Source organism: Oreochromis aureus, linkage group 3, assembly GCF_013358895.1.
Source record: "Oreochromis aureus strain Israel breed Guangdong linkage group 3, ZZ_aureus, whole genome shotgun sequence".
NCBI lineage: Eukaryota > Metazoa > Chordata > Actinopteri > Cichliformes > Cichlidae > Oreochromis > Oreochromis aureus.
The window spans coordinates 36,496,434-36,514,624 of NC_052944.1; the positions used below are offsets into that span (position 1 = coordinate 36,496,434).

The 18,191-nt window shown below is 44.4% G+C and overlaps 2 protein-coding genes across 2 annotated transcripts; both read left to right on the forward strand.

Annotated features, from left to right (window-relative positions):
* The first annotated feature begins 12,675 nt into the window (after positions 1–12,675).
* LOC120433687 (deleted in malignant brain tumors 1 protein-like) lies at positions 12,676–14,162 on the forward strand. Its single transcript, XM_039600390.1, has 3 exons — positions 12,676–12,694; positions 13,352–13,666; positions 13,783–14,162. Exons 1-3 carry the CDS (start codon positions 12,676–12,678, stop codon positions 14,160–14,162), a joined length of 714 nt encoding a protein of 237 aa, XP_039456324.1.
* Positions 14,163–15,369: 1,207 nt separating this feature from the next.
* On the forward strand, positions 15,370–17,829 carry LOC120433688 (deleted in malignant brain tumors 1 protein-like; the record flags this gene model as incomplete). Its single annotated transcript, XM_039600400.1, is given in 6 exon segments — position 15,370; positions 15,412–15,465; positions 16,205–16,594; positions 16,638–17,000; positions 17,121–17,432; positions 17,555–17,829. Coding segments are annotated over 6 exon segments (1,395 nt in total), but the record flags the coding sequence as incomplete, so codon positions are not given.
* Positions 17,830–18,191: the final 362 nt, after the last annotated feature.

The following is an 18,191-nucleotide window of genomic DNA, read 5'->3' on the forward strand; positions in this document are numbered from 1 at the left end:
CATGTATTTCTGTGTTACCTCGGGCTGGCGAGGTAACCCTCCTGCCCAGGGGGTCCATGTAAATATGTTTGTTTTCTGTGTGTGGTGTCTTCTTGTTCTCCCTCTTTTTTTTCCCATCATGTTCATGCTCCCGGACGTTTTGAGTTGCCAAAGGGATTGCAACCCCGGAAGTGTTCCTGCGCTGGAGGCAGCCACACCTGCCGCTCGTCATCTGCAGTGAGCTGTACCGCATTACTCTCATCTGTAGCGACCTATTTAAGAGTGTGGGTGAGCTCTAGTGGATTGGAGCACTGGATTCTTAAGTCTGAACTCTTCAGTACAGCCGTGGATTACTATTGGTGTTGTGAAAAATCCTTGCTCACTTGTGATTGCTTTTGACATTGATCTGTTTTTCACAGAGCAGAGCCACATATGGAAACAGGAGTTTTTTGGAGTTGGCACTTATTTTTCACCTTTCAAGGACATTTGCACTGTGTGGGATTCAGGGAGAATAGCCACAGGGCCCGCAGTCCTGGGATTTGTATTTAGTTGTTTTTTCCCGCTCACTGTAAATAAATCCATTGTCCTTTATTATCAGAATCCTATGTTTGGGTTCTCTCTTTCCCTCCAACTCCCAGACCGTGACAATGTACAGTGTTGTTTAGTGATTTGTGTATAACTTTTTAACTTAATGGTATGTGAGTGTTTCTGACTCATTCTGTTGGCAAGTGTATAAAATTTTAATAAAATGATGCACGAACATCAAAGCTAATTAAAAATGACGCATGTTTAATCAAGAGACACATTTTGATACCATAAATTCCTTCACACAACAAGACTTTCCAATTTCCATCAGATTTTATCAGAATTGCTAAAAGCTGAATTGTTTGACAACTTTTTATCATTTCACTTCCCAGAAATATTTAAAAAGGTTTTGATTTGTTGATAAAATTCACAAACTTAATAGAATAGAATAGAATTCAACTTTATTGTCATTGCACATGTCACAGGTACAGGGCAACGAAATGCAGTTTGCATCCATCCAGAAGTGCTTTAGCCATGATATAGATATATTACAATGTATATTAGCAATAATATAGACAGTGTTGGGGAGTAACGGAATACATGTACCGCCGTTACGTATTTAGAATACAAAATATGAGTAACTGCCTCTCCGTGAATCGCTACCTTATCGTGGTGAAGGGGTTTGTGTGTCACAGGGATCCCAGGGGCTATGTTGTCTGGGGGCTTTTGCCCCCTGGTAGGGTCTCCCATGGCAAATTGGTCCTGGGTGAGGGACCAGACAAAGAGCGATTCAGAAGACCCGTATGAAAAGAACATCGAGGAACAGTTTACCCTGCCGGGATAGGGTTACAGGGGGCCCCGCCCTGGAGCCAGGCCCGGGAGGGTGCCCAGGCGGCGTCTGGTGGCGGGCCTTAGTCCATGGGGCCCGGCCGGGCACAGCCCGAAGAGGAGACATGGGCCCATCCTCCGCATGAGCCCACCACCCGCAGGAGGCACCATAGGGGTCGGGTGCAATGTGTGTCGGGCGGCGGCCCTGGCGGACCGATCCCCGGCTGCCAAGACTGGCAATAGGGACATGGAATGTCACCTCTTTGGTGGGGAAGGAGCCTGCGTTAGTGCGTGAGGTTGAGAAGTACCGGCTAGATATAGTCGGGCTCACCTCACGCATGGCTTGGGCTCTGGAACTAGTCTCCTGGAGAGGGGCTGGACTCTGTCTCAGTCTGGAGTTGCCCCTGGTGAGAGGCGGCGGGCTGGGGTGGGTATTTTAATATCCCCGGCTTGCTGCCGATACGTTGGGGTTTTTCCGGTGGATGAGAGGGTTTGTTCCCTGCGCCTCAGGGTCGGGGAGCGGGTCCTGACTGTCATCTGCGCTTATGCGCCGAGTGGCAGTTCAGAGTACCCAGCCTTCTTAGAGTCCCTGGGGGTGCTGGAAGGTGCCCCACCTGGAGACTCTGTTGTCCTACTGGGAGACTTCAATGCTCACGTGGGTAACGACAGCGAGACCTGGAGGCGTGATTGGGAGGGCGGCCTCCCTGATCTGAACCCAGTGGTGTTTTGTTATTGGACTTCTGTGCAAATCACAGTTTGGCCATAACGAACACCTTGTTCGAACATAAGAGTGTCCATAAGTGCACGTGGCACCAGGATGCTCTAGGCCGCAGGTCGATGATCGATTTTGTAATCGTATCACCAGACCTGCGACCATATGTTCTGGACACTCGGGTAAAGAGAGGGGCTGAGCTGTCAACTGATCACCACCTGGTGGTGAGTTGGATCAGGTGGTGGGGGAGGACGCTGGACAGACCCGGTGCACCTAAATGCGTAGTGAGGGTGTGCTGGGAACGTCTAGCAGAGGCCCCAGTCCGTGAGATCTTCAACGCACACCTCCGGCAGAGCTTCAACAACATTCCGAGGGAGACTGGGGACATTGAGTCCGAATGGACCATGTTCAGCGTCTCCATTGCAGCTGCTGCATTGAGCTGCGCCGCAAGGTGGTCGGTGCCTGCCGTGGTGGTAATCCCGAACCAAATGGTGGACACCAGAGGTGAAGGGAGCCACCAGGCTGAAGAAGGAGTCCCTATCGGGCTTGGTTAGCCTGTGGGACTCCAGAGGCAGCTGACAGGTATCGACAGGCCAAGCGGAATGCGGCTCGGGCAGTGGCTGAAGCAAAAACTTCGGGTGTGGGAGGAGTTCGAGAGGCCATGGAAAAAGACTTTCAGACTGCCTCGAAGAGATTCTGGCAAACCGTCAGGCGTCTCAGGAGGGGAAAGCGGTGCTCTACCTGCACTGTGTATAGTGCTGGCGGTGCGCTGCTGGCGTCGACTGAGAAAATTGTCAGGCGGTGGAAGGAATACTGAGGACCTCCTTAATCCCACTGACACGTCTTCCGAGAAGGAAGCAGAGTCTGGGGATGAGGGAATGACCCGCCAATTTCTGGGGTCGAGGTCACTGAGGCAGTTAAACAACTCCTCGGTGGCAGAGCCCCTGGTGTTGATGAGGTCCGCCCGAGTTCCTGAAGGCTCTGGACGTTGCAGGGCTGTCCTGGTTGACACGCCTCTACAATGTTGCGTGGAGATCAGGGGCAGTACCCTGGACTGGCAGACCGGGGTGGTGGTCCCCATCTTTAAGAAGGGAGACCGGAGGGTGTGTTCCAACTACAGGGGATCACACTTCTCAGCCTCCTGGGAAAGTCTATGCCAGGGTGCTGGAAAGGAGAGTTCGTCCGTTAGTCGAACCTCGGATACAGGAGGAACAATGCGGTTTTCGTCCTGGTCGCGGAACACTGGACCAGCTCTTTATCCTCTCGAGGATACTTGAGGGTGCATGGGAGTTTGCCCAACCAGTCTACATGTGTTTTGTGGACTTGGAGAAGGCATTCGACCGTGTCCCTCGGGGTGTCCTGTGGGAGGTGTTGCGGGAGTATGGGGTGTCTGGCCCACTGCTACGGGCCATTCGATCCCTATACAACCGTTGTAAGAGTTTGGTTCGCATTGCCGGCAATAAGTCGGACTCGTTTCCGGTGGGTGATGGGCTCCGCCAGGCTGCCCTTATCACCGATTCTGTTCATAACTTTTATGGACAGGATTTCTAGGCGCAGCCAAGTGGCGGAGGGCTTTCACCCGGTGGCCTCAGAATCTCATCTCTGCTTTTGCGGATGATGTGGTTCTGATGGCTTCATCGGTGGGGGCCTCCAGCTCGCACTGGAGCAGTTCGCAGCCGAGTGTGAAGCAGCGGGAATGAGGATCAGCACCTCCAAATCTGAGGCCATGGTTCTCAGCCGGAAAAGGGTGGAGTGCCCACTCCGGGTCGGGGATGAGTTCCTGCCCCAAGTGGAGGAGTTTAAGTATCTCGGGGTCTTGTTCGCGAGTGATGGGAGAAGGGAGCCGGAGATCGACAGACGGATTGGTGCTGCGGCTGCAGTGATGCGGACGCTGCACCGGTCCGTCGTGGTGAAGAGGGAGCTGAGTGTAAAAGCGAAGCTCTCAATTTACCGGTCGATCTACGTCCCGACCCTCACCTATGGCCACGAGCTGTGGGTAGTGACCGAAAGAACGAAATCGCGGATACAAGCGGCAGAAATGAGCTTCCTCCGAAGGGTGGCTGGCCTCTCCCTTAGAGATAGGGTGAGAAGTTCGGCCATCCGGGAGGGGCTCAGAGTAGAGCCGCTGCTCCTCCACATCGAAAGGAGCCAGTTGAGGTGGTTCGGGCATCTGACAAGGATGCCCCTGGGCGCCTCCTGGGTGAGGTGTTCGGGCATGTCCCACCGGGAGGATGCCCAGGGCAGACCCAGGGACGCGCTGGAGAGATTATATCTCTCGGCTGGCCTGGGAGCTTTTGGTGTTCCCCAGATGAGCTGGAGGAGGTGGCTGGGGAGAGGGAGGTCTGGGCTTCTCTGCTTAGGCTGCTGCCCCCGCGACCCGACTTTGGATAAAGCGGATGAGGATGGATGGATGGATGGAATATGAGTAACTGTATTCCGTTACAGTTACCGTTTTAAAAGGTGGTATTCAGAATACAGTTACTTTGCTGAAATAAATGGATTACACGGCGGTACTTTCCTGTTTCATATTGTCGCGGGTCAGGACTGTTTGGGTTTGTTTGACAGCTATGTTCTGTTGTACCAGGCGGCAGCGTTACGGTTATGGCAGGAAGTGGTGCTCCGGCGATGCGTTGGGCAGTTTTCAGTTTTCACCCTCTGCAACGCCTTCCAGTCCGAGGCAGAGCAGTTCCCGTACCAGACTGTTATACAGTTGGTCAGGATGCTCTCGATGGTGCAGCGATTGGTCAGCATTCCTCCTGTATTCCACGATGAGCTCCTTAGTCTTCTCGGTGTTAAGCAGCAGGTTGTTTGTGTCGCACCACTCAGCCAGACGATCCACCTCCTCCCTGTAGGCGGTCTCATCGTTGTCACTGATGAGGCTAATCACCGTGGTGTCATCTGCAAACTTAATGATGGTGTTGGAACCATCAGCAGGTCTGCAGTCGTGGGTGAAGAGGGAGTAGAGGAAAGGGCTCATCACACAGCCTTGTGGTACACCGGTGTTCATTGTGATTGTAGATGAGCAGCGGTTATCCAGCCGGACATGTTGGGGGCGGTTGGTCAGGAAGTCCAGTAACGATTTGCAGATGAGGGAACTGATGCCCAGGTCTGTCAGTTTCCTGATGAGTTGTGAGGGGTGGATTGTATTGAACGCTGAACTGAAGTCTATAAACAGCATTCTGGCGTAGGTGTTGTTGTTGTCCAGGTGTGAGAGGACAGAGTGCAGTGCGATGGAGACTGCATCCTCTGTGCTCCTGTTCTGGCGGTATGCGAATTGGTGGGGTCCAGGGTGGGGGAGACAAGATTTGAAGTGTGCTAAGACCAGCTGCTCTAAGCACTTAGTGAGGATGGGGTGAGTGCTACTGGGCGGTAGTCATTGAGGCTAGATGGGTTGGAGTTTTTGGGTATCGGGACGATGGAGGTGGATTTGAAGCAGGCCGGTACCACAGCGTGGGCCAAGGACAGATTGAATATGTCTGCGAGCACTCCTGCAAGCTCCCCAGAACACGCCCGGGGATGCCATCAGGACCTGCAGCCTTGTGGACATTGATCCTGCTCAGCACCGCTCCTACATCGGTGGGGGAGAGAGTCAGAGGTTGTGGTCTGGCATCGTGTCTGTTTTGGTTGTGGTTGTGGGGTTCCCTCGCTCAAAACGAGCATAAAAGTTGTTGAGCTCATTGAGGAAGGAGGCACCAGAGGATGTGGGGGAGGGTTTGGTGGTCCTGTAGTCTGTAATGGTCTGGAGTCCTTGCCACATGCGTCGGGGGTTGGAGTTGGAGAAGTGTTTTTCTACCTTCTTTTTGTAATGGTGTTTGGCTTTTTTTGATGCTCTTCTTTAGATTAGCCCTGGCTGTACTGTAGGCGTGTGCATCTCCTGACCTAAAGGCGGTGTTGCGGGCCTTCAGGAGGAGATGAACATCCCGGTTCATCCAAGGCTTCTGGTTGGGGTACATGGTGATCCGTTTCTGGGTGGTGACACTATCTGTGGTTTTGGAGATGTAATCCAGTACAGATGAGGCATACTGGTCCAGGTCTGTGTGGGTGAACATATTCCAGTCTGTGTTTTTAAATCTGTCCTGGAGCACTGCGTCTGTCCCCTCTGGCCACACTTTAATTGTCCTCACAGCAGGTTTCACACGTTGGATGAGTGGTGAATACCTAGGTGTGAGGAACAGGGAGAGATGGTCCGATTGTCCAATGTGGGGGAGGTGTGTTGAAAACAAAAGAAACAAAAAAAGAAAAACAATCTTTATGTCTGCTGACTGTTTCATCCATTGTGTATTTGATAATCTAGTGTACAAGAAAGGAGTTTATTTTATTAACTTTTCATGTGTTTAGTTAAAAAAAAAAAATTCAAATGTTTATTTTTACCAGAAACTCAAGCTGTCTCTGAAGTAAAATATAAAGCATTCACCTCAGAGTTCTAAAATGTTATGAAGAATGAGTACTCAGGTAAAGCACAAGTATTTCAAGTTTGTATTTAAGTACAACACTTGAGTAAATGTGCTGAGTTACATTCCACTTCCAACAAACATATGGAGCAACACAACAAGAACACAGAGGGAGGTGAAGCCAGTGAAGTGGGTCAGATTTTCACTGCTGTCAAACACACTCCCATCTGTGGTTGGAAAGAAAGGGAAACTGGTAGGGACAGGGTAGGTTGTAAGTGGTGATGTTGGACAAGTGAAGTTTAAGTCACTGTCAGCTCCTGGGGAGGAGAAAGTAACAAAGCCAGGTGGTGTCCCTGTGATGGTGTCACTGATCCATTTCTGGTATTGTGACACACGAGTGTAGACTGAGGGTCCGCCACTAGAACTATAACTCGTAATTCCACTCTGGACCCAGACTGATCCTGCCTTCACCATGAGTGGTTCTCCTTGATCTCCCTGTGAAAAGAAATTCAGGCAGGTCAGTAACTTTTAGAAGAGGATCTGTCTCAGTAATATCTCTCCTGCTGAAGCATTACTCTCATCAACTTCAAACTAACCTGTTATTTTCACTTCTGAATAGGAGTGATGAGGAAAATTTATTTCAGTTTCATTTTACATCCGAGCTTTTATAGGGCTTTGGAGTTGACATCACTGGAGGTGGGCCACGCCCCCTTTCCGCCATGACAGTAGGCTAGACACAGGATACAGCTTCAGCTATGGTTCGTACGTGTTGTGTTATCAGTTGCAACGTTTGATCACACGATCGTGAAGGCAAGAAGCTGGATAATGGGCTCTCTTTTCATCGTTTTCCATCCTGGAGGCAATGTGAGGGATCCCATGTATCCGATATTACTAAACAAAGACGTCAGGCTTGCATTGCAGCGGTGAGACGAGCGGATCGAGTTCTGTGCAATCCTCAGCTTTTTGTTGGTTTGTTCTCCGCATCTTCTTTCCGGTGAGTTCTAAATTAATTCATATCACTATTAAAATGCTTTTAGTGTTATTTTCAATGTGCTGAGGTCATAGATAATGAGATAAAACATGCTAATGTGTGATGCTGCAGAACCACGTCATGTCATCATGTCGACTGAGTAGCTTATGATTTAGCATTATTGCAGGCAAACCAGTATATGAAATGGATGTAACAAATCCCGACTGGGCACCAACACTGCTCATGGGCCTCTAAAAACATACTAAATTGCTCTCATTGTACACTAATCCGCACATAACTTCCAGATGAATCACACACCTGTCATGTGCACTAATTTTATCTTACAGGCTTTTATTATGCAGCTGCAGAGTCTGAAGGTTCTTATTAATAATAATAAGCATAATTCTTAAACTGGTTTGCTGTGTATGCGCTGACTCCACAGACAAAGGGCTGTATCGCGACCGATTGCGCCCAGACGCCAAGAGACGGTACTTTCAAAAATTGCGTGCATCGGTAATGTGGACCCGTATGAAATAAGGAAGCGGGTGGAAACCCAGACGACCTACCCTGGAGGCCCACATCCAATTCACGAACGGCTGGGTGCAAGATTTGTCCATCTTTATGCCTCCACGCTGCGACAACTGTACGTTGTCGTTAAGACAAAGGTAAGTCGGTTTGAACATGATAACTTTCTAAACAACTTCCTTGTTACAGTTTTTGATTTGCACGTACAGCCAACCCATCTATATTAGCCTTGGTTCATTACAGACCTTTTATTAAAAGTGGTTTTGTGTGTTTCAGGTACTGCACTCACAACGACTGAATGAAACTGCACTGTGACCTCGTTGTGTGGACACAGAGAGACCTTCTGTCATACGCATCTTCCTGATGTGGATTTCTGGGAACCACGTTTAAAGCAAGCACAAGACTTCTTTCTTAAAGTGTGTCTTCCTGAACTTGTTGGGAAATACTTCTCCAAACAATGTGCTGCTCTAAATAGCCTGTAATGTTTCATTTTGTGGTTCAAGATTGATGCCAGCTGTGTGTTGCCATGTAAATAGTTTGCATTTCATTTTTATGTACTTGCTAAGTACATGTGATAAGATCAAGAATAAAAAAAAAAACATGTATACTATTCTTTTCTGTTTTATTGAAACTACTTCACACAAAGTACAATTATTTACAATGAACTACACATGCAACACAACCCAGATAGCAAGGAAACATTGAAACAATGTTGAGTCAATATCAGGCGACGTCATTGAAGCAACGTTGAAGTGTGACGTTGACCCAACATCACTCTTGCACCCATTTTTAACGTTGAAACAACGTCAGGTTTTGATGTTGAATCAATGTTGAAACCTGACATTGATTCGACGTTATATTTTCTAACACTGTTGACATTGAAACAATGTCAGATTCTGATATTGAAACACTGTTGAGCTATGGTATTGATTTTCCACCTCTTTCGCGCAGTTGCTTTTTATTGAAAAAAAAAACAAAAAAACAAAAAAGGTCAACAGACATGTATCATTTGCAAAATACTTTATTAAAAGACAAAGTTTCCTATTTACATTTCTATGTTTCACGTCACTTTTATTATTTACTCCGGGATGGGGATGGATGATGTGCGTCCTGCGCGCCACCCCCGTCGATCTGGAGCATATCTGAGCCATTTCTGGACTGCTTGAGCAAAGACCAACTCAGACATAGAGTTCGCCCCTACCTGCTGCGCCAGGCCATCTAGGACAAAAATAGACACACACAAAAAAAACAAAGACAAAAAAAAGGGAATTAGAGCACATGAATAAGCTCTTGTTAATTGTCTTCAGCAGGGAGAAAGTATGTAAACTCCTAGGCTGATAAACATGAAAGTCACCAGGCGGAAATCAGCAAACTGCCGCATTTGATTCCCAAAGAGCTATAAGCTGAAAATGTGATATGTCTTAGCATGGTGTGCCGTGTATCCTTTAAAAAAAAAAAAAAAAAAAGAAAACATGGGGTCCTCGGGCTGTACAAAGTGTACAACCCGAGGACAAAAGTTGAAGACCAAAGACTCCATCTCCAGATTAACCGGACATGAAAGTCTTGTTATTAAGAAAAGAAAGTAATATAGCAAAAACCAGACATAGGAAATGTGAAACGCACCCAGCACATCAATTGATCCCTTTATTGTTCACTTTAGGCTCATAAAACTACAATAAATGTTAAAACTTACCAAATATGCATCTGCACAGCGCTGTCTCTTTAAATGCCCTTTTTGCTTTGTCTGGTCCTTGGTTTTTTTCCCCTGCCCAGTTGAGTACAGAGGCCAGCTCCTTTGTAATGGCATAAACCATTACACGGCGGACTCGCACCTCCAGTGTGGTCCAGCAGCACCAATCAACACAAAGCGTCTCACCTATAGACACATTTTATGAGATGGAATTAGCGTGTCTCATGTCTTAAATGTGTATGCAAGTGCTTGTGTGTTTACTTCATGTAATTGATGATAGAAACATGTCATTTAGTTTTCCTAAAGCCTGATTTTCAAGTCATACAAAGAATAAACCAAAGTATTGGCAGTACAATGTATTTCTATTCCCTTTTGTTGGATATTCATTTGTTAGTTCTTGTAACTGCTAAAAGTGTTTACTAGTTTTTGCCTGTCACATATATTTGTTATACCATGTAAACTGTGAAATTCCAAGATTTTCAAACTTGCCTTGTAATAGTGGCCTCACAGAGTCTCTGGAATCTACAGAAAAAAAAAATCACAACAAGATGACATTCAGGAGTAAAATGGAGAGAATGTTGTCTCCGGGAGTTAGCTGATTTGATTTAGAGCGGCAAGGTATGGTGGGTGTGTTCCGGTCAAAGAACACGGAGGCAGCTTCCAAGTTTAGTAGATTTATTCAGCTGTGGTCTGTAGTAACGATACATAAAGCAACTATCAGTACAGTACACATAAAACATTCAACATGCCCAGACATTATTCTAGCACAGAGATAGCACAAGGAACTGTATTCAGCACTCATATATAACATTAACAACTTCAACAATTACGCAAGACTTACAATTAGCATTAACTAGCTTAGTAGCTTATTAGCATATTAGCGTATTAGCATAGGATAACATTAGCATAGTCACGAGGGAACAAATACACACAATAGCATCTGACATACAGAACATCATGTAAACAGAACCCACCTTCTGGCATTCACACACAGCAATAAACCAAAACCCACGAGATGCTGGTGAGAGGACAAAAGGAAAAAGGCTGGCTATTAGCAGCTACAAAGGCAGACTAGCATGCTGGCGAGATCGCAAAGCTGTGTCGGTTTGTGCCGGAGTGGCGAAAGGTGCCGGAAGCTGGGTGGGGCATTATGATGGTTGCTATCAGTGGGCTGGGGGGCAGACTGCGGAGTGATGAGGGCTGTTTAGAAAAGATAATTTTTAAGTATTTAAGAATACAGACAACTTGTCAAAAAGTTTCCTCGTGTCAGACACAGATATGTACACAGACACTAGACAGTATTTTATTACCTGGTATTTTCACTCGAGGGGCCGGGAAACCGTTTTTTTGTAGGCTGCTCATCCTCTGAGTCCGTATATGTGTACAGGGATTTGGTCTAAAGAAAAGAAATTAAAAACGGTCTTAGTAGTAATTGTAAATATGCTTTTGGCATATTGTTTCCTAAAGTTAGTTAGATTTCTAACAACACACACAGGAAACAGAGACGTGCAAGAAGGTACAGTATACAATGAATTTTTGAAGTGCACAAGTGTACACTGCTTTGCATTTTTAAAAAGTTTACAAACTTCCACTTTTTGGACTATATTATGTGGTGATATTGCAGTATGCAAGCACCACAGATATGTATAAAAGACAAGATCATAAATTCTTAACAATCAAAGATATGTTTGTGAATAAAAAGGTTTTACTTGTGCTTTCTTTTAAGACTGGTCTGGGTTTCTTCTTCGGACTGAAGGTCAGACGTATCACAGCGTTCACGTGGATATCTCTGAAGACTGCGTTCTGCTTCGTGAAATGTGCCTGGAAATACAAACACAATGTACCGCCAGACATACATTACGTGTGGACAAAAGGTGCAAACGCATAGAAAAATCAGCGGTTTCAAAAATACGCTGGTACGTGTGGACGTAGCCTCATTATTCAAGGCACAAACGGAAAGTCATGTACGCGTGCAACGTACAGTCACGTGGGCATGCTGCGTGAGCATTCAAACTGAGTCTAAAGTTTTCGTGTGCGAATTGAAGCGAGTGCTCTCCAATCATCAAAAGTAACAAAGTCATTGAACACGTTTATACAGTTAACTTTACGTTTATCAATCATATATCACAGATTTAGAATTTTTTGTAGTACTAAGCAACTACAGAGCGAAAGTCTGGGTCAAGCCCCGAGGCGACGGCAAGAACAAAGGAAACCTCGAAGCGTTAAAGCTAGCTTTGTAAGGGAATATAACGAAGAAATTATGAAACAAAAATGTTTTCTTTGTTGATATACTTTGTTCGCAGTGCAATTTATTTGTTGCCGGATTGCAAGAAGTAGACACAATTTCGGGCTCCCACATTTTTGGGAGTTAACGTAAATAACAGTAAAAAAAACTCGTTAATGTACAACATTAACGAGTTTTTTTACTGTTATTCAAATGCAAACATGGAAATAACGAGTAGGGAAAAAAAATCATTCATTCTTACCTTATACTAATGTGCAGTGCATGAACTGATGCCTTCTCCGGTCAATTCCGCTGAGAGTAAATCAAATGTCCCGCTCTACTGTAGAAGACAATGAATACCTGGGGGGATGTACAAATGTGAGAGGGGTGCTGCGGAATAGTCCAAGTGATCGCTGCTTTAATTTCCCGGTCAACTATACATAAATTGCACGTAGACACGATTTTTTAAAGCTGGTGAACTAGACCAAGTCATTGATAACAAATGAACAATAAATCTACTTTCTCTGGTACTTTATACCCGATCAGTTGCAATGCAATTTAATGCTCAACTACAAATCGATGGTTTTGATGGTGACCGGAGCCGAATGATCGTCAACTATTAAATAGACGTTTTCTCGACGTTGTTGTTGTCACCTGGTCGACTATAAATAGATCAAATATCAATGACAAAAAACAACGGTGAATCAACATCGTTATAACGTCTCTATAGTAAGACCGTCGGTTTACCACAGTATTTCAATGTTGTTACAACATTGGCATTTCAACCCCGACCATATACGACGGTTCGGATGAAAAATCAACATAGATTCAATGTCGTCTTGCTATCTGGGTAATGAAGTTCAGTGTGAGCAGCCAAACTGACCTGTGCAATAACCACACTGTGGAGTATTTGAGTGGTGAAATGTTTGCATCTTTCTCTATAAACGCAGCTCAGATCCAGAGAAAAGTAAAGCCATTTTTAAAGAACGCACAATGTTACAGATATCATTTTAACCTTATTAAAGGAAAGTTTTAATATTTTCAAATGCACATTTATGAGAGTGACGTGGAATATATCATCATGAGTGTGTGTGTGTGTGTGTGTGTGTGTGTGTGGTGTGTGTGTGTGTGTGTGTGTGTTTATGGGATACCACATTCCTAAAATATTTCATAAGCTCTGCAACTTGAACTGTTCTCACTTCTTTCCAGATCTTGTATTTTACACACAGTGTAGTGCTTCAACTTTCTTATTGTGGATTTTCTGCAGTCATAGCAAACTCTCTTATACCTCGAATTTGGGAGTTGAATGTTTTTCTGGGTCTGAAGCAAATCCTTTGGACTTCTTCAAGAGTTTGTTTGTTTGTTTGTTTGTTTAGCGTGAAGCTGTTTTGATTGTCACTATTACATGCCTCAGTTTACCGTTCTGCTGTATCTGGGTTCTATGGCTGGACACTGAAAGCATTCTGTGTTCTGTCCCATTCATATCTCCTCTGTGTTGTGTTTTCAGATGTGTCTATTCTTTTAACTGGATCTGGATCAACTCAATGTTCTGGCAGAGTTGAAGTTTATCACAATAACAGCTGGGGAACAGTCTGTGATGATGGCTGGGACTTAAATGATGCTGAGGTGGTTTGCAGACAGATAAACTGTGGATCAGCACTGGAAGTTCCTCCATCAGCTGACTTTGGTGCAGGAACTGGACAGATCTGGCTTGACAATGTGACCTGTTCAGGAAATGAAAGTTCTCTAACTGAGTGTCAACACAGTGGGTTTGGATCAAACAGATGTGAGCATAGTCAGAATGCTGCTGTCATCTGTTCAGGTGAGAAAACTGTTAGATTTACATGATATTGAAAGTTAGTCTGCTCTTTTGTGCCTTCCACTAAGTCCTTGTTATGTGAGGATGTGTGATAATATTTTCATGTTCTTTCCTTTTAGATCTGATCAGATTAGCTGGGTCTGGATCTTCTCGATGCGCTGGCAGAGTTGAAATCTTTCACAATAACATCTGGGGAACAGTCTCTGATTGGTACTGGAACTTGAATGATGCTGAGGTGGTTTGCAGACAGTTAAACTGTGGGTCGGCACTAGAAGCTACTCAATCATCTAAATTTGGTGCAGGAACTGGACAGGTCTGGCTCACTGATGTGACCTGTTCAGGAAATGAAAGTTCTATAACGGAATGTCAACACACTGGATGGGGAAACTACTACTACATCAGCAATTTCTACAACTATTACTACAACTTCTACTACTACTACTACTATGGACATTCTTATGACGTTGGTGTCATCTGTTCAGGTGCCAAAACTTTTTGATATGGAACAATTTTCATGTCAGTTTTTTAAGTGTCATGCATCTGTATTTTCTTTAAGGGATGTATATTGAACTGTGGCTTGTGTTATGTGTTTGACATTAAAAGGTGAGATCAGATTGGCTGGATCTGGATCAACTCGATGTTCTGGCAGAGTTGAAGTTTATCGCAATAACAGCTGGGGCACAGTCTGTGATGATGGCTGGGACTTAAATGATGCTGAGGTGGTTTGCAGACAGATAAACTGTGGGTCAGCACTGGAAGTTCCTCCATCAGCTCACTTTGGTGCAGGAACTGGACAGATTTGGCTTGACAATGTGACCTGTTCAGGAAATGAAAGTTCTCTAACTGAGTGTCAACACAGTGGATTTGGATCAAACAGATGTGAACATGGTCAGGAAGCTGCTGTCATCTGTTCAGGTGAAAAAAAACTGCTAGAAAGAGATGATAATGCAAGTTAAGATGCATGAAATCTTATTTTTGACATAAGGACAAATGTAAAAGTTTTCATTGTTCTTTGCCTTTAGATCTGATCAGATTAGCTGGATCTGGATCATCTCGATGCTCTGGAAGAGTTGAAATCTTGTACAATAACATCTGGGGAACAGTCTCTGATTTTAACTGGGACTTAAATAATGCTGAGGTGGTTTGCAGGCAGATAAACTGTGGGTCGGCACTACAAGCTCCTCGATCAGCTTACTTTGGTCCAGGAACTGGACAGATCTGGCTCAGTGGTGTGAGCTGTTCAGGAAATGAAAGTTCTCTAACTGAGTGTCAACACTCTGAATGGGGAAACTACTTCTACTACTATAACAACAATTTTTACTACAACTACTATGAACATTATTCTGACGCCGGTGTCATCTGTTCAGGTCAGAAAACTGTTTGATATGGATCAAACTGCATGCTAATGTGTTATAGTGTGATATGTATCCTATTTTCTTTAAGGGACAGATATTAAAATACAGTTTATGTTATATGTTTTTCATCAAAAGGTCCAATCAGATTGGCTGGACCTGGATCAACTCGATGCTCTGGCAGAGTTGAAGTTTATCACAATAACATCTGGGGAACAGTCTGTGATGATGGCTGGGACTTAAATGATGCTGAGGTGGTTTGCAGACAGATAAACTGTGGGTCTGCACTGGAAGTTCCTCCATCAGCTGACTTTGGTGCAGGAACTGGACAGATCTGGCTTGACAATGTGACCTGTTCAGGGAATGAAAGTTCTCTAACTGAGTGTCAACACAGTAGATTTGGATCAAACACATGTGAACATGGTCATGATGCTGCTGTCATCTGTTCAGGTGAGATATGCTTTGGAGGATCTGATGAATATTAAAGCGATGTGAAAACAACCTTTTTAGACCTCTGTCTTCCACTTATTGGTGTGTTTTATAATGAAGTTCAGTGTGAGCAGCCAAACTGACCTGTGCAATAACCACACTGTGGAGTATTTGAGTGGTGAAATGTTTGCATCTTTCTCTATAAACGCAGCTCAGATCCAGAGAAAAGTAAAGCCATTTTTAAAGAACGCACAATGTTACAGATATCATTTTAACCTTATTAAAGGAAAGTTTTAATATTTTCAAATGCACATTTATGAGAGTGACGTGGAATATATCATCATGAGGTGTATGTGTGCGTGTGTGTGTGTAGGTGTGTGTGTATGTGTGTGTGTGTTTATGGGATACCACATTCTAAAATATTTTATAAGCTCTGCAACTTGAACTGTTCTCACTTCTTTCCAGATCTTGTATTTTACACACAGTCTAGTGCTTCAACTTTCTTCTTGTGGATTTTCTGCAGTCATAGCAAACTCTCTTATACCTCGAATTTGGGAGTTGAATGTTTTTCTGGGTCTGAAGCAAATCCTTTGGACTTCTTCAAAGAGTTTGTTTGTTTGTTTGTTTAGCATGAAGCTGTTTTGATTGTCACTATTACATGCCTCAGTTTACCGTTCTGCTGTATCTGGGTTCTATGGCTGGACACTGAAAGCATTCTGTGTTCTGTCCCATTCATATCTCCTCTGTGTTGTGTTTTCAGATGTGTCTATTCTTTTAACTGGATCTGGATCAACTCAATGTTCTGGCAGAGTTGAAGTTTATCACAATAACAGCTGGGGAACAGTCTGTGATGATGGCTGGGACTTAAATGATGCTGAGGTGGTTTGCAGACAGATAAACTGTGGATCAGCACTGGAAGTTCCTCCATCAGCTGACTTTGGTGCAGGAACTGGACAGATCTGGCTTGACAATGTGACCTGTTCAGGAAATGAAAGTTCTCTAACTGAGTGTCAACACAGTGGGTTTGGATCAAACAGATGTGAGCATAGTCAGAATGCTGCTGTCATCTGTTCAGGTGAGAAAACTGTTAGATTTACATGATATTGAAAGTTAGTCTGCTCTTTTGTGCCTTCCACTAAGTCCTTGTTATGTGAGGATGTGTGATAATATTTTTCATGTTCTTTCCCTTTTAGATCTGATCAGATTAGCTGGGTCTGGATCTTCTCGATGCGCTGGCAGAGTTGAAATCTTTCACAATAACATCTGGGGAACAGTCTCTGATTGGTACTGGAACTTGAATGATGCTGAGGTGGTTTGCAGACAGTTAAACTGTGGGTCGGCACTAGAAGCTACTCAATCATCTAAATTTGGTGCAGGAACTGGACAGGTCTGGCTCACTGATGTGACCTGTTCAGGAAATGAAAGTTCTATAACGGAATGTCAACACACTGGATGGGGAAACTACTACTACATCAGCAATTTCTACAACTATTACTACAACTTCTACTACTACTACTACTATGGACATTCTTATGACGTTGGTGTCATCTGTTCAGGTGCCAAAACTTTTGATATGGAACAATTTTCATGTCAGTTTTTAAAGTGTCATGCATCTGTATTTTCTTTAAGGGATGTATATTGAACTGTGGCTTGTGTTATGTGTTTGACATTAAAAGGTGAGATCAGATTGGCTGGATCTGGATCAACTCGATGTTCTGGCAGAGTTGAAGTTTATCGTAATAACAGCTGGGGCACAGTCTGTGATGATGGCTGGGACTTAAATGATGCTGAGGTGGTTTGCAGACAGATAAACTGTGGGTCAGCACTGGAAGTTCCTCCATCAGCTCACTTTGGTGCAGGAACTGGACAGATTTGGCTTGACAATGTGACCTGTTCAGGAAATGAAAGTTCTCTAACTGAGTGTCAACACAGTGGATTTGGATCAAACAGATGTGAACATGGTCAGGAAGCTGCTGTCATCTGTTCAGGTGAAAAAAAACTGCTAGAAAGAGATGATATTGCAAGTTAAGATGCATGAAATCTTATTTTTGACATAAGGACAAATGTAAAAGTTTTCATTGTTCTTTGCCTTTAGATCTGATCAGATTAGCTGGATCTGGATCATCTCGATGCTCTGGAAGAGTTGAAATCTTGTACAATAACATCTGGGGAACAGTCTCTGATTTTAACTGGGACTTAAATAATGCTGAGGTGGTTTGCAGGCAGATAAACTGTGGGTCGGCACTACAAGCTCCTCGATCAGCTTACTTTGGTCCAGGAACTGGACAGATCTGGCTCAGTGGTGTGAGCTGTTCAGGAAATGAAAGTTCTCTAACTGAGTGTCAACACTCTGAATGGGGAAACTACTTCTACTACTATAACAACAATTTTACTACAACTACTATGAACATTATTCTGACGCCGGTGTCATCTGTTCAGGTCAGAAAACTGTTCGATATGGAACAAACTGCATGCTAATGTGTTATAGTGTGATATGTATCCTATTTTCTTTAAGGGACCGATATTAAAATATAGTTTATGTTATATGTTTTTTATCAAAAGGTCCAATCAGATTGGCTGGACCTGGATCAACTCGATGCTCTGGCAGAGTTGAAGTTTATCACAATAACATCTGGGGAACAGTCTGTGATGATGGCTGGGACTTAAATGATGCTGAGGTGGTTTGCAGACAGATAAACTGTGGGTCTGCACTGGAAGTTCCTCCATCAGCTGACTTTGGTGCAGGA